The 17,151-nt window shown below is 42.0% G+C and overlaps 1 protein-coding gene across 15 annotated transcripts in view; it reads right to left on the reverse strand.

Moving 5' to 3' along the window:
* Positions 1-17,151, reverse strand: part of foxp1b (forkhead box P1b) — a 645,688-nt gene that overhangs the window by 341,199 nt on the left and 287,338 nt on the right. For 14 of the 15 annotated variants that reach the window (XM_038810651.1, XM_038810658.1, XM_038810652.1 and 11 more), the window contains one exon: positions 9,083-9,264. In XM_038810651.1, the coding sequence (XP_038666579.1) occupies positions 9,083-9,253 (171 nt within the window). In that variant the 5' untranslated portion in view covers positions 9,254-9,264. Of the gene's footprint in view, positions 1-9,082; positions 9,265-17,151 lie in introns of those variants that run through there. The other variant, XM_038810662.1, reaches the window with a different exon arrangement.

Genomic DNA, 17,151 nt, shown 5'->3' on the forward strand with positions numbered 1-17,151 from the left:
CATCTTAAAATCTAGCTCACTGGACAAGCTTTGGAGCACTTGACCTAACATCTCTTTCTTTGGCTTAGCATCATTTTTTTCTTGTTTGTCTGATTACTTTCCTGTGAAGTGTCTTTGAATCTTTTGTTAATTGTATGCAAGCAATGGCTATTAAATGGGAATTCACTTCTGTCCCTAAAATCCACATAGGCTGAAACTGTGGTTGTTGGGTAAAGAGGTGGATGCTTATAATACGTAATTCTGTAAATAAATGCTTATAAAAGTATGTGAAGATTAACTTTTGTTTTATCCTTCACCTGGCGGCTTTCTAGATTACAACACCTTTCACTATTGCTGTTGAGTGCTATGAGGTGAGACTGAGTTATGAAGATGGTGCGGGGGGTTCACGTTAAGGGAGGACAAGATTGAGGGAGCCAAGTGGATAGCCCCAAGAAAATCATTAGTCAACAATTCTGTTCAATTACTACTCTACACACAGCACATCAGTCACATTCAAATGTGTCAGAATTTTAACACCTTCCCCAAATTTTCTTTTCTTCTCTGCTTTTCTGTGTCTTCCATTATTTTTTTCTTCTTTCTTTCTTTCCAGTTTCTGCCCTTTAGAATACTTTGATTCTGATGCTTATTGTTGGCTTTTGCTTTTAAATCTGTGTACCAATGTTTTAATAGGTGTATTCTGGGAAGGCTCCATTTCTATTCTATTTCTTCCTTGTAATGTCTTTACTGCAGTTTATGAGGTGATACAACAATATGCAATGCATCCAAAGTTTAGTTTCTTTCAAATTTTCTTTTCTGTTTTCTTTCTTTTCTCCATTTCTTTTGTATTGACTTGTTGCTGTTTAGTTTAGCTCTTTTGCCCGGTTTCTTTCTGATTGTTATTCTATATTTTATTTTGGTATTCTTGTGTTTCATTCAATTTCTGTTTCTTTCACCCTCTCGTGTAATATGATTAAGAGCCTTTTATTTCAAATACTTACAGTAAAATTAAGTATCTTTTATAACAGTGTTTACATTATTATCACTAATAAGAGAGGCTCTAAACTACTGCAAAGATCAATGGAAACCTAAGGATTTCTCCAAGAGTGTGGAGATTGTAGATAGGCAGCAATACAACAAACTCAAAATATGTGTGTGAAACAGCCTGTCAGTACAGTGTGCTTTTATACACCACGGACTGAAGGTGGATGGATTCTACCTCCAACATAGCCAGATTCAATTCTTACTCAGATTATTTGGGATTGGGGATGAGAAACTGGGGACACCAATTTAATGGTGATTTTTTACAAACTGAGGTTGTTTTGAAATTTCTGAGTAAGCTATCAACCTCCCAACTTTCAACGTAGGTTCCTAAAATAGGGGGAAGAATCAGCAAAATAGGGTGGCACCTCAATAAAATGTAGCCTGAAGAGAAAACCTAGCAGATATTACTTAAAATGGAATCACATGACCACACAATTAAACAATAAGACAAGTTACTGAGAGGCTGAGAATGTGAGATTAGCTCATAACGAGCATCCATAAATACATGTACATGAGCAGAAAAATGTGAGCAAGTGACTCTACAGAAAATAATTAGAGTGAGAGGACACATTGCGTGAGAAAGGAGTATCTCCGAGAAAGAATAATGCTACGTGGCTGTAAAGGAGAGGATATCTGAGCAAATAGTACTAGAAATTATTGTAAAGGAGAGAAAATGTGAATTTCAAAAGGAAAACAAGAAAGACTGTGACTGGGGCATCAATTCAGCAAATAAAGGTGAACTTACACCTTAATATCACTAAAGGTTATTTCCTTATACACTTAAGAAAGCACATGGCTCAGTAAGCTGATGATAGAATTTCAAAGGTGGTTAACAGTTCTAAGCTTGCTGGTTATAGGTTGGTCTACAATAATGCTTGGATTTGATCTGGTGGTTTCCAATGTCTCATTCTGAGATTCCCTGGCCCAGATTTTACTCTCAACGGTGTTCATTACACTTCTGTTTGACCACAGATTTTCTTTGGGGTTTTGCACTTGAATTTGTTGTACTTATTGAATCATTTCAGGGGATTCAGTGGACATGTGTGAACAGAGAAACCAACTGTGCATCTTCTTAACCAATGAGACTGGAGAATTATTAATAGTGTGCTGTGCTTAAACCAGGCAGTGTAAGGTAGAATATTTAATTCAATGCCAAATCATGTACATAAAGTGAAGTAAAGAGAGGGAAAGAAAAATAGGATTGAGAGAAGTAAAAGGAACAGAAAGAAAAAGTCCTGTAAAGTAAATAAAATCTCCAACAAAAGCTTCATGCTGTTCCATGTGTTTCAATGCAGAGTCTTTCAGCAAGACACTATCATAGCGAAGCTTCTAGAAGATGAGAATAATTTGGAAGGCAACTTGCTGATTTTTTTGCATTTAAGTGTGGATGCCAGAAGTTGTTGTCTGATTTACATTTTAATAATGGTGAGCACATTAGCCAATTCCAGGTAAAAATTTTCAGAACAGGTGTTCAGTGCAGTTAGCATCAGAAGGTTCTGGGACATCCATGCAGGAAGGCTATGTTAGTAGACTCGTTTCATTTACCACATATGCCATTAAATAGTCATTCACTTTCAGGTATCGATGGGATATTTAGAATTTATCGATGATTTTTAGTTCCCTAGTTCTTATTTTCCAGCTAACTAGTTATCATACTCATTTTCACAGTATGGATTGTCTTGCCAACCGGACTCTAGAAGAATTTGTAGCACTTATGGAGTAAGGAATGATGCAAACGTCTAATTCAAATAGACTCACAAACCACAGTGTAGCTGTAAGTATCTATTAAGTCTATAAATCAGGGAGTCCCTATTACTAAGGTATCTCTTCAAGGGGACTCTAATGGGAGGGCTTCTCTATACAGAGTATTCAAATATTGCTTTGTTGACCCTCTAATAAAAAAGGTGATACTTGTATTCACAGAATACCTTTGTTGTATTGTTCCATTGTTCCAAGTTAAACCGTAGATTATCACACTGCATTGTTTTTGCTTATCAAAGCTGAAGTTAACCTCTTTCAAAGCAACACAATTGTTCCACTGATGTTTAGGTCCAATGGCCAAACAAAAGAAAATATAAACCACGCTTTCCATCAGCTTCCAGTAAACTAATTTGTTTTTTAAAAAAAAGTGCAGCTGAACAAACTCAATGAAGACTACCAGCAGCCTAGCAGCAAACTCCTTTTGTCAGAGAGATCATTTGAAAGTCTTTGATAATTTGAATTCTTACAACTCAGGATGCTTACTGATTGAATAAGGAATGAGCCTACAAAAATGAATATGCATGAAACTGGAAAATAATATGGCCTTCTGAGGTTCTGTTTCTGTGTCAATTTGTCTCTATTAATGATATAAAATTTCAAACAGGATCCTTACAAAGACCATGTGCAAACTGACTAAATCAGCTAACAACAATCATAGTGTGCTGGAGAATTTGTAAGTAACCAGGTTTTCATTTACACTATGGGGGTAAATTTGAATTGGTTTAGGATTCACAGCTGTTTTAAATCAAAAACACCATTTATATTTAAGCTTCAAATTCACATTTGTTTTGAGTTGCAGCTGAATCTAGCAATGCGGTCAGATAATGGTGCTCAGCTATTTACTCTGATTGTATTTAGAGTAAAAACTCCCATCTCTTGACCTCAGAACTGACCTGAATTGTGAACAGCAGATAGACATCGGGCTGGTATAAATGGCTAATACAAATCTCCTGCAGGAAAGCAGAGCTCAGGGCATGCAGTGTACTCGTAATTGAATACCACCCAACATTGCTCAGAGAAATGCAATGAGTCCATTCAAATACCCCCTGTCCTTTCCAAAATGAATATTATTCATTGTATCCTATTTCTGACCTTTTAAGTGCTTTTTTTAAAAAACGTTTCTTCTCTTATAAAAAAAATAAGAAGATAAGCTAACACAGGCTCACAAAACTTTAACATGGATTCTTTGAAATTGGCCATGTATAAGCAGTTTTACAGATCCTTACTTTTCCTGAAGGTCCTGACCATTGGTGCCATGCATGAATGAACTTTCAAATGAGATAACTCACGCTGAAAACTCTGAAGGAACACATTTTCATTTAGCCATGTACACCCATCACCCACCACCAAACCTATCCACCCATTTGCTCGGCAGTGTACTGTGTGAACTGGGTAAGTGTTGTCCAACACATTGCTGCTTTGAAAAGAAAGAACTTTCAAATTCATGGGGGAATGTGTTTGTTTCAGATCAACAGATCCAAATTGAATTCAATACCCCGGTGTAAAAAAAGGTGTTGGCTCACAAACCAAGCAACTCTCTTCCATTTAGCAGATCAAACTAGAAAACAGCTTGCGTGTGATTTTTTTTTTGCTTTTGCCCTGTAAATAAACACCAGTGTAAACTAGCATGCACAATACCAGCATTATATTGTTCTATAGTAAACAGTGATCCTTTAACCTTTTATTAATAAAGCACTGTACCAGCTCAAGTACACTTCAGATCCATCAGACAGCCTCTGCATATGCACTTTACCAAAATTTAAATTCTGTCTGCTCAGCGCTATTTGTCCATAAATTGCAAAATACCTGTGTTTATTTTTCCTGGAAAATAGATATGAGCAAAGTGCAATATACAAGCATTGCAGAACAAATTCACAGCAACATTAGGCATCATTCTGAATAAAAGACGAGGATCAAAATCATACCTCTTAAACGTTCTGGTAGTTTTTCAGAGAGATATATACATTATTGTCTTATGCAGCTGATTATTTGATGTCATGGCTGGAAGAGGCTTTGGTGATAGTGCCTACATCACTAAGATCTTCTGCATCTGGAACAGGATGACGCCCCTTCTCTGTGGCCCTCTTGTGGTGGGTTTCACAGGCAACACCATGACTACATTCTAACTAAACCTGTGGACCTCTTGCAGCATTTTCTGGTATTAGTTCACCCCTACATTTAAAAAGGAATTGACTGTTCACCTTAACACTTCTAATTGCAAATCAGATTAATTCCATTTAGGAGAAGGGCATTTTTTTCCTGTGAGAGGATTTTATAAGCACCCCCCCCTTCAGAATACATATATCCCTTTGCATTTTGCCAACAACACTGGAAAGGCTGAAGGGGCACAGCTCTCTAAACCACAATAACCTCAAGTGTCCAGGCTAAAAGATAAGAGTTTCACAGAAATAGTAGCAATTTTAGCAGATACTCAAAAAGATGTACATATATTTGTAGATAACAATACTAAAGAAAACAATACAGTATAAAAATTCAGCAGCTCTTGAGTCCATTCTACTTAGTTAAAATGGTAGCAGTTGCCTGGGTCTCTCGAGAGCTTTAGTGTCACTATCAGTCAAATCCCTTTTGGATTACATGTCGATCAGGTCATTCTGAGCTGTATCAGACATGGTTACTATTTCCAGTGTTATTGCTGAAACATCTGCCAAACCATATCCAGTTACTAGTCAAACAAAACATAGAACATACAGCGCAGAAGGGCATTCAGCCCATCTGCACTGACCCACTTAAGCTCTCATCCTATCCCCATAACCCAATAATCCCTCCTAACCTTTTTGGTCCAAGGGACATAGAACATAGAATATACAGTGCAGAAGGAAGCCATTCAGCCCATCGAGTCTGCACCGGCCCACCCGAGCCCTCACTTCCACCACCCCATCTAACCTTTTTGGACACGAAGGACAATTTATCATGGCCAATCCACCTAACCCGCATGTCTTTGGACTGTGAGAGGAAACCGGAGCACCCGGAGGAAACCCACGCAGACACGGGGAGAACGTGCAGACACAGCACAGACAGTGACCGAGCGGGGAATCAAACCTAGGGCCCTGGCGCTGTGAAGCCACAGGGCTAACCACTCGTGCTACTGAGCTGCCCATGTATATCTTGCTTCACCTAGAAGTAGTTGCTTGACCCAGAAGTAGTTTTCCCCATATACAAAGCATTAAAGTTCAATTCGACACATTGTCCACACCACTACAAGGCCTCAATGTCCTTAGTCAAATTTAAACTTCACTGGGGCAGTGCCAGGAAGTACTTTTCTTTTAAATTTAGAGTGCCCAGTACGTTTCTTTCCAATTAAGGGGCAATTTAACGTGGCCAATTCACCTAACCTGCACATCTTTGGGTTGTGGGGGCAAAACCCACACAAACACGGGGAGAATGTGCAAACTCCACACGGACAGTGACCCAGAGGAGGAATCGAACCTGGGACCTCGGCGCGGTGAGGCAACAGGGCTAACCCACTGCGCCACCGTGCTGCCCCGTGCCAGGAAGTACTAAGCACCAGTCAAGATAAGAATTAAACTGTGGGCTGAATTTTATGCTCTCCGTCAGCAGATTTGAAGATGATGGGGGGGGGGGGGGGGGGGGGGGGGGGGGGGATACCACACAAAATCCAGTGGGTGGCCTTCCTGTCACCTACTTGTCTGCCCCTGAACTGTCTGAAATTTCACGGGGGACGAAGAAGCATTGGGTCACACCTCCAACCCTTGGGCCTATTGACAAAATAATGACCAATAGGTAAAGGTAAAGTTGCCATAGTCCCAGATGATCATAGGCTGTTTCCTCCTGTGAGGGGGAGAGCTGACTGGTGGTTATTTAGCCTAAGGATCACCACACCTCAGGTGAGGGGCAAGGTGGGCCTTCATCAATAAGCTCAGCTGATAAGGGAATTGAGGGCAGCACGGTAGCACAAGTGGATAGCACTGTGGCTTCACAGCGCCAGGGTCCCATGTTCGATTCCCTGCTGGGTCACTGTCTGTGAGTCTGCACATACTCCCCGTGTCTGCGTGGGTTTCCTCCGGGTGCTCCGGTTTCCTCCAACAGTCCAAAGACGTGCATGTTAGGTGGATTGGCCATGATAAATTGCCCTTAGTGTCCAAAACGGTTAGGTGGGGTTACGGGGGTAGGGTGGAAGTGAGGGCTTAAGTGGGTCGGTGCAGACTCGATAGGCTGAATGGCCTCCTGCTGCACTGTATGTTCTATGCTCTAACCCGAACTGCTGACCTTGCTCTGCATCACAATCCAACTGTCTAGTCAAGTGAGCTGAACCAGAGCCCAATGAATAGCCGCTTAAGGGCTTCATTCCACCACCGCCGGTATTTTGCCAGCAGCTGGAGAAGCCGAAACTTGCGGGAACACTACCAGCTTTAGTAGTACGAGCTATAATGGAAAAAAAGAGGTGGGTACTTCCTTTGCAGGTCCCTTTGACCCATAAAAGGTCCCCCTTTCCCCCCCCCCCATCCCAAAGCCCCATATGCCCTCGCATCCCCGTTCCCAGCTCCAAGATCCTTAACTACCTGCGGTGCTTGTGGCATGGCGTGGCTGCCTGTACTTCCAGCAGTTGCCAGCTCTTCCACTAGCGCTATTGAGCCTACGAAGCTGCTGGCCAATCTGATTAGCATGTGGCTCTCTAAGGCGGGATGGGTGTAGAATCTTGACCTTGAAGCAATTAATACAGTTCCTGCCATTAATTTGCTGCAGGGCAGCTGTTGAGAGGCTGCGCATACACTGACTTTTCAACTGGTTGAGTAGGGTGGGAACTGTGGCACCTCATGAAATCCAGCCCTAATTTATTCATTCATAGAATTTACAGTGCAGGAGGAGGCCATTCGGCCCATCGAGTCTGCACCGGCTCTTGGAAAGAACACGCCACCCAAGGTCAACGCCTCCACCCTATCCCCATAACCCAGTAACCCCACCCAACACTAAGGGCAATTTTGGACACTAAGGGCAATTTATCATGGCCAATCCACCTAACCTGCACATCTTTGGACTGTGGGAGGAAACGGAGCACACGGAGGAAACCCACGCCACACAAGGGGAGAGTGCGCAGACTCCACACAGACAGTGACCCAAGCCGGAATCTAACCTGGGACCCTGGAGCTGTGAAGCAATTGTGCTATCCACAATGCTACCGTGCTCTCCAATCTGTGTGCGCATGAACCTCAGAACTGTGTGCAAATTGAACCAAGAATCAGGGAAAAATTAACTGATATCAGCATGCAACTTCAAATATTCTAAATATTCCTCTCAATTTTCTATCTGCCATGGCTTTAGTCTTTTCACAAGATAGACACAGATTCTTTGATCCAGACTAGCACATCCACCCCAGAAAGACCTACTGTCTCCCATGAGAGCCTCTATTGTTTCTTAAATGTTTCACCTCCTCCACCATAGACAGAATTCATTCCATGTGTTGATCACTCTTCATGCAAAGAACTTCCTGACAGGCATGATAAATTTTCCTTTTACTTATTTGAATCTTCGCCTTTTTGCCTCATTCTCAAGAGTTAGCTTCATAGCATCATAGAATTTGTTTACAGTACTGAAACTGTTGTAAGTTCTTTTCTGATGACATAATATAAATCCAAAACTTCTCTCCCAAAGATAAAAATGGCTTCTATACCTTTCAACAGGTATAGAATTTGAAAGATTAGCAAAACACTGAATTATCATATGGCTAACTTAAATACAACTGCCACGCCTGGTCCTTACTTGGAAAGACTCAATTTAATATTTTTCATTCAAAATGTTACAGCATTTTTTAAAAGAATACTTTTGACTAAGAAATGGTGAATAATAAAGATTGAACTGATGATTGCAACAATCTAGGATACACAGCTTATCATGAAATCAACAGCTCACATACACATTTCTATTTTGTTTTATTTCAAGAAGGACAGCAATCACTGCTTTTTGATGGCAGTGCAAACTTTTTGAAATGTCTTTTTTGAACAATTCTGACTCTGTTTTTATGCTACACATTAATCAAAGTTATACCCTGTTGTCTTTGCACAGCAAATCAGAATCTGCCCCTGGCAAAGAATGAGGAAAAGTCAACAGGAATTAAGTTTCAGTGCAACTGTTTACTCAACTGTGGCCTGCAGTTATTGAAATTTTATCCATGGTTTTGTGTGACTACAGCTGTAATGAATTCAGCATGCCTGCAATTCTCTAAGTAATGGCACATTTATTTCAAGCAACAACCTGCATATCTATGTTGACCGAGGTAAACTGCAATCTAGATCAACAGGAAAAGCCATGGCATTAACTATACCTGTTGTTGCTGGAGATGAACCAATTCAGCAGCAGTCACTTCAATCGAGGATGTGTCGCCGTTTGATCTCCCTTCTCTTGTGCTACTGTCTGGATAGTGGTTACCACTGCTAGCTTCGTTCTGATTGGTTGAACCGTTGCTTGCTGCCTCAATCCCAGATTCTTGCATCATGACTCAAAAACCTGAAAAATTATTCAGAACAACAGCTGTTAACATAGTAATCTTAGATTTTAGTCCTCCGTTTTTTGAGTTGCCAAAACGGTGAAAAAGTAGTAACTAAAAGCTTTTTAATTTATTTTGGGTTGCTCTGCATAGACTTTGTAGTTACTTAATTACTTACACAAAAAGCATCCAGTTTAGTGAGTCACACTGGTTGGATCTTACATATATTAGAAAATTAATGCTACACGCGATTATGTTCTATTCATTGGATCAGACTATTTCTGTGAGAATTAATTTCATTGGTCATGTTAAAATAGCCATAAAACTAAATGCATATGGAATTCTAAGGGTTTAATTTAGCCTTATTTTGTGTCAGTACTATGCAACATAATTAAAATGCAACAAAAGAGCAAAAAAGGCAATTAGGTTCATTTCCCTCCAGTAACTAATGTGAACAAAAAAGCAGAAACCCATTTCATACTTCCACTGACTTTTTTTTTGCTCACATCAGTGACGGAGGAAAAACATTCCAATGAACAATCATGTGCCTTAAAAATAAAATGCACCATTATACTGGTACTCTGGAAAAGTAAAGTTAGCTTCAAAGCTACAGTCGTCATCTCCAAGTTTTTCCACATGATTGCACTCCTGTAACATTATTTGTTTCGGATTTGTTTTAAATTCTGTACGGACTGGTTCAAATTCTGATGGGATCTCCCCCAGCAACTCCCCCCCCCCCCCCCAATCCCCTCCAGTCAAATGATATATGTGTAACTACATTCTAGTTGGGAGTCAGGAACTTCAAGGGACAAAGGAAAAAGGGTGAAACATTGGGGGGCAAGGTATTGATCCATTTGAGGTTGCATCTTTAGTTTGTAAACAAAGTCGTCAACCATCATGTCTTCCGATGTTGAAATAGTCATCTGTTTAGCTGGATTAATCGCATGCTTCTTGGACTGTAGCATGAATAGTCATTAATCTTTATTGAAAATTAATTTGATGTGCATAACAGTAATAAGGTATTTGGATTAAACAAAGTTTTTTTTGGAATGCTGGACGACTCAGAAAGGTGTTCAAACATATACAGAATAGGTGCTGCAGCTTTAAATTTGGTTAAACTATAGAACAATTGTTACGAAGAACTAGCTTTTGCTGGATCAGTATATTCTGAAGTACTGTAGATAATTGACTGGGTACGAAAAACATGCCCTAGGTTACATGGGTTTAATTTTTCTGATAGTTAAGAAATAAAACCTAATCAGTCTGACAAAAGAAGTACCGCCTACTTAACTTTGGTTTGCCTTTGGCAATTGGCAGGCTTTTAATTCATTTCACACCTTGATAGTGATGTACTTGTGTGATCAAACCCAACAATAACTTGTACTTTGATGAGTTAACCTTTTTGGGAAAGTTGTTCAGCTAACAGGAAGAGAGACTTTATTCCAGGACAGTTAATGAAGGTTGACCAAGTCAGGCTGAAATGAATTAACTTAACTGATCAATTATTTATATGAAGCAGAAAAAATGCCCTTAAAACACTCTGCCTAATCATCAAAGGAAGTGAAAATTGAGCTAAACACAGATTTATAATATCACATGCTTACTCCTGTGGGAAGCTCAGTCACTGGAACCAGAATGGGACTAATAAAAACCGACTGACAAAGATCCCAAATTAAAACAATTTCAAATGCCGCGTGACAGAAAATGCTTAACAGTAAAGAATGTTACCAAATCTGTAAACTGAAAACATAATTATCCAAACACAATGTGCCTATAATGCATTTTAAAATACTAACGTACCATTCTACTAATATTACGCATGCACTGTCGCCCCATAATGAATTTTCACAATTACAAGAGGAGTAAATTTTCTAATGCGCAGTAGCTAAAAAGTAATCAAGAGAATGAGCCTAAAGGCTATTTCAATGTATGCAAAACTACTGACCCACAATAAACTGAAGGTAGCCCACAATGAATGCAGAATAATGCCCAAATGCTAAGTACCTATTCTGATGAGGAACAGCTAAAATTAACACTCAATTAATTTTTGAATCGACAAACAAATGAAACTCATAAATCTACCTTCTCATTAATTTTACTGTAGTGTAATACCATGCTGCAATATCGAGAAGAAATCTTAAGTGTTATCCATCATGAATATCAAAAAAGGGTAGCACTAAAACAGCATAAATTATGTATATTACCTGTTGGTAAAAATGATAAATGTTTTATCATTTCCAATGCATAATGTGAGTTTCAGCATTATTGAAGATAAAAAATATGTGGTTTTCTTTGAATACTCATCTAGAGCAAAACTGCATTAATTAATGGGGGAAAGGGCCTGCTTCTCAAAACCATATGATTTGTCAAGGTCACAATGCCTGTTGTTTTTTTCCTTTATCTTTGAACTGTCCTAGCATTCTGTTGGCAATGTTAACAGGTTCTGTCAGGTTTAAATGCACAACAAATATCCTGAAACAACAACAACATTCAGAACAATAACACAAACAGTCCTTGTAAAGGTTTCTAACTTGTTTACCAAACACCATGAGAAATAAACTAAGCATATGGTCACCTGCAACTACCTTTCTCACACTTGCTCCACAACACTGCACCTCTGTGCAGATCAAGTCAGCATTTGTTGGACAAAATAACTTTCTGTCCATCTCATGCTCCCAGTATGCCCATACTTCCCTGTCTCTTATTGTTGGCGGGGAGAGGAAAAGAAAGCAAACAACTGCATAGATACCATTCCACTTTAAGGAAATCTAGTGGAGAACTAAACAGCTTGCTAATCTGCTAGCTCCTTCACTCAAGTCTCCGATAAGAAAAGCAAACCCAATTCTGCTTGAGCTGCATTCCATGGACAAGTTCCCTTCTTTTTTATCATAACACAGCACTAAATTTTGTTCAACCATACAGGATAAACTGCTGCTCACACCCGTAAACAGAGGTATATTTGTTTAATAACTGATTGCTGCCATAGCTACAGTAAACAATGTGCCTGCATTTGTGTTCATGAACAAACACATCATCTTGCAAGACCAATTTAACATTAACCAGGTGGAATAATCAACAGATTTTGGAGGTGACACTCAGCCAAGACAATGTAAACAGATTGAGGAGGAGAAAGGGGCCATTCTTAAGGAATCAAGGTCGAGGCAGTGCATTGTGGCTTGAGTAAACAGTGGGAAGAACTTAAGACAAACAACTACTCAGTCTTCTTTCATCCACTGACATTTATACAAGTGGTGATTTTTTTTTGTATTATTAACATATATCAGCTGCTGCCCACCATGAAATCAGCCCAGTGAGAGACCAGGCCAAGTTGTTTACAAAAGGTTCTATTTACTCACAAGGAAGAATCATTTGTATCAGCAGTGTGTCTTTATCCATCCATTGCTCACACAGAAACTTGCTATATGCCTTTCATTTGGGTGTCTTTTTCAATTCCCCTTTGTTCCAGTTCACATGTGCTTTCTACAGCCCTAATATGGACAGCACAACCAGAGAACATGAAGGATTACAGTGGAAATTATTATTTTTAATATGGAATTTTTAAAAGTTGTCTGACACAAATATGATTTAAGTGAGCATTTAAACTGGTTTGAAATAAACACACTCACAGAGAGCGTTGTGCTCCGGGCAAAACTGAATAATTTCATCAAATGTCAACATGTGGGAAATGGTTTTTCTGAGCATGTGTAGTTCAAAGCATTATAACACTTGAGCAATCTTGAAGCATCACAAGGAGGGTGGATTTGAGGAAAATAGATAAAGCTTACAACTGTTCTTCAAGATAACATTTTCTCTTCAAGTCCCACATTATGAATTATTGTCCAAAATCTGTTTGTCAAAAATATATAATTAAATGATTTCCTTGACACTTCTACCTCATCAATGTTGTTCTATCTGCTACCAATTTGAGCTGTAAAACTCATTTATTTGGATAACCTTTGTGCAGTTCTCCATACATAACACTTCTTGCAGTAACATATTTAGGCTTTGGGGGTGTTCACATCATCAGATTTTGAAGATTCCCCATCCCTACGGTTGCATAGCATAATGTTTAAATGTTTGAGACACCATGATCATACAAAATAAATCCCACCAATTATATGTCACACTGTCCTCCTCAAGATAAAAATATATTTTAAATAATCTTTAAAGTGAACTTTTTAGATAAACAGAGGGTGGAATTTTCCCATTCTGAGAGTAAGTGCAGTGATGGACCAGAACCCGTGCCAGATTCTGCACTTGGAACCTCATTAATTATTCATGATCAAGTTTCCTTCCGACTCTCCTGGCTGGCAGGGGAGCAACTGATTTGTCTACCTGATGAGTCCGAAGGTCCCAGTTGCATATTTAAATAAGGTCCAGCACACTTGTATCGTTCTCTCCAATCTACTTGTGTTCACCAGCCCTTGCAGGGTGTCAGCAACCCAAGGGAAGGGCTGGCAGTGTCAAGAATCACAGAATCCATAAATGCAGGAGACCATTTGGCCCATCATGTGCACCGACCCACTGAAAGAGCACCCTGCCTAGGCCCATTTCCTCACCCTATCCCCGTAACCCCACCAAACCTTTGGACACCAAGGACCAATTTAGCATAGCCAACACACCTAACCTGTGTATTTTGGACTGTGAGAGGAAACCAAAACACCTGGAGGAAATCTACACAGACACAGGGTGAGCATGCAACCTTCACACAGTCACCCAAGGCCGGAATTGAACCAGGGTCCCTGGCACTGTGAGGCAGTAATGCTAACCACTGTGCCACTTTGACAGCCCAGAAGAAGAAATCTGTTTTTCGTTTCAAACACCCTCCCTTGATCAACCACCTGCGAGGCACCCTTTCCCAACTTGGGCTCTCCCCATCTCTGGAGTCTTCACATATTGGGCAGGATTCTCCCCTACCCGGCGGGGTGGGGGGTCCCGGTGGGATGGAGTGGCGTGAACCATCCGGCGCGGGCTGCCCCAAAAGGTGCAAAAGTTTCCGCACCAATAGGGGCCAAGCCCTAACCTTGAGTGGCCCACGCCGGAGTGGTTGGCACCCCGTCGGCTGGCGGGAACGGCCTTTGGCGCCATGCCAGCCGGGGCTGAAGGGACTTCGCCGACAAGCGGAAGTCCGCGCATGCGCCGGAGTGTCAGCGGCTGCTGATGTCATCACCGCGCATGCGCAGGGGAGGGGGTCACTTCCGCTTCCGCCATCGTGAAGACTATGGCGAACGCGGAAGGAAAAAAGTGCCCCCACGGCACAGGCCCGCCCGCCGATTGGTGGGCCCCGATCGCCATGCCACCGTGGGGGCACCCCCCGGGGCCAGATCGCCCCACGCCCCCCCCCAACCAGGACCCCGGAGCCCGCCCGCGCCGCCTGGTCCCACCGGTAAGGTAGGTGGTTTGATTCACGCCGGCAGGACCGGCATGACAGCGGCGGGACTTCGGCCCATCGCGGGCTGCAGAATCGCCGGGAGGGGGGGGGGGGGGGATGGCCCGACAGGCGCGGCGCCGATTCCCGCACCCGTCGAATCTCTGGTGCCGGAGACATCTGGAGACGGCGGGGGCGGGATTCACGCCGGCCCCCAGCGATTCTCCGTTCCGGCGGGGGGTCAGAGAATCCCGCCCATTACCTTCCAGTAAATAATGTTCCATCCCTTTGACACCCTTGTTTTAGAATTTTGCATTTGGTTTGTTGGGGTCAAGCTTCCCTCCCCTCTGTCTTCTAATGTTCGTCTTCCTCACCACCTCTTTGCCCCTCTGCTAGCTATCATGACCATTCATCCTACCTCCTTCTACAATTACCCCATTTGTCTTTGGCAGGCCACACACATATTCTCCCCCCCCCCCCCCCCCCCCCCCGCCCAATCTTGGTATCTAGCCCCAGTCAGGCTTCAGACCTTTATTGTGGTGGCTTCTGGCTACATGTGCCCCACAGCACACGGTGTTGCTGTGTGCTATTTGACTGCTACATTTCCTACATTACCACAGTAATTGCACTGCAAACGTATCTAATTAGCTGCAAAGTGTTTTGGAAAGTCCGGAGGTCATAAAAGGCACTCAGTACTTTTTTGGCATTATAAAATGGCACTAGACAAATTGGGGTACATTTTCCCCCACAAAGTTGTTAGGCAGAACAATTTACCTGGCCACCTGCTCATTTTCATGAAAAGCCAACCTGATTTAGGGGCGACACGTTGACACAGTGGTTAGCACTGCCTCACAGTGCAGAGACCAAGTTCGATTCCGCCCTCAGGTGATTGTTTGTGTGGAGTTTACACATTCTTCCCGCATCTGCATGTTCTCCTCCAGGTGCTCCCATTTCCTCCCACAGTCCAAAGATGTGCAAGTTAGGTGGAGTGGCCATATTAATAATAATCTTTATTAGTGTCACAAGTAGGCTTACATTAACACTGCAATGAGGTTACTGTGAAAATCCCCTAGCCAAACTCCAGCTCCAGCTTGGGTATAGAGAGGGGGAATTCAGAATGTCAAATTCATCTAACCTGCACATCTTTTGGGACTGGTGGGAGGAAACTGGAGCACCCAGAGGAAACACACAGAGATACGGGGAGAATGTGCAGACTCCGCACAGACAGTAACCCAAGCCAGGAATCAAACCTGGGACCCTGGTGCTGTGAAGCAACAATGTTAACCATTGTGCTACCTTGCTAATTGTCCCTAGGTGGAATTAGGGGGTAAATTGGGGGATTGGACCTAGATAGGGTGCTCTTTCGGAGGACCAAATAGCTTCCTTCTGCACTGTAGGGATTCTGTGATTCTGATAGTTTTCCCAGGCATTAAGATCACCAAGAGGTGACGCGGGACAGGATTTCCACCTGTGATCTGTAACATTGAAGATGTGTCAAATCACTTTGATTTATTAGTATCTAAAGTAAGTTGAGTGTCCCCAGCAGAACATGTATTACCACTTCCCCACATGCTTGCAGAATTTGAAACATGTTGAAGAGTAGTGTTCCAAAGTTCAATGAAGTAGCAGTGGGAATCCAAGTGAAAGTACAGAAGCAGATCTTCTTCACGATGAAAGTCCGATATTTATCCAGGCTCCTGTACTGCTGTTTCAGCATAGAAACAGCTTGTTCCATTACTGACCCAAAACCTCAAAAATTCTCATGGTTTCACCTTTTCAGTGCAGTTCATAAGTACCACACAGACATTGTCAACCACAACGATCACGTTCTTGTTTTCTTGTAATCACCTATATGACAGCGTGGATCAGGCCAGTACCAACAGTACAGGGTTTGACCCCTGTTGCGGCTGGGGGTGGGGTTGAGGTCCTGCCTCCTTGCGCTACCCAAAATGTCGGTCATGGCACTGTGGGTCGGACATGCCTTCAGACAGGGAACTCAAGAATAATAAACACCTATAGATCTGCTGCCCTGGATTAAAAGTGTGGAGATGCGGACTGATACAGAATGAATGCATCATGGCTACCACCAGGGTACCATACACACATCTACATAGTTTGTAGACAAAGGTCACATGCCAGGTGCACAGAGCGTGGGCAATCCTTCACAATCATAAATGCTCTTAACTCAGGTGGCACTACCTAAATTTCAACGAATGCTGTGAGTAGCAGGCAGGACTTCTGGAAACGCAGCAGTTGCTGCAAATCTCATTGCTCTGTTCTGCTGGTGGGAAACTTGTTGTTGCCTTCTATTATGCAGCGATGTGCAACTGACTGGCTAACGTGTGCTATGTACCCCTATGAAGTCCGAGAGGGCTCTGAGGGTAACCAACACTTTAAATTGCCACTGGCAGAATGACCACGACTCAGAAAGTCGTAACCTCTCCTACAGACTACTCTGAAATCATAAACAAATTGCTATTAACTGGCACTTACTCACGGTAACCTGCTCACATTAGCTCAGTTTGAGTTCTGTCAGGAT

This window comes from Scyliorhinus canicula, chromosome 11 (genome assembly GCF_902713615.1).
Source record: "Scyliorhinus canicula chromosome 11, sScyCan1.1, whole genome shotgun sequence".
In the NCBI taxonomy this organism is placed as follows: domain Eukaryota; kingdom Metazoa; phylum Chordata; class Chondrichthyes; order Carcharhiniformes; family Scyliorhinidae; genus Scyliorhinus; species Scyliorhinus canicula.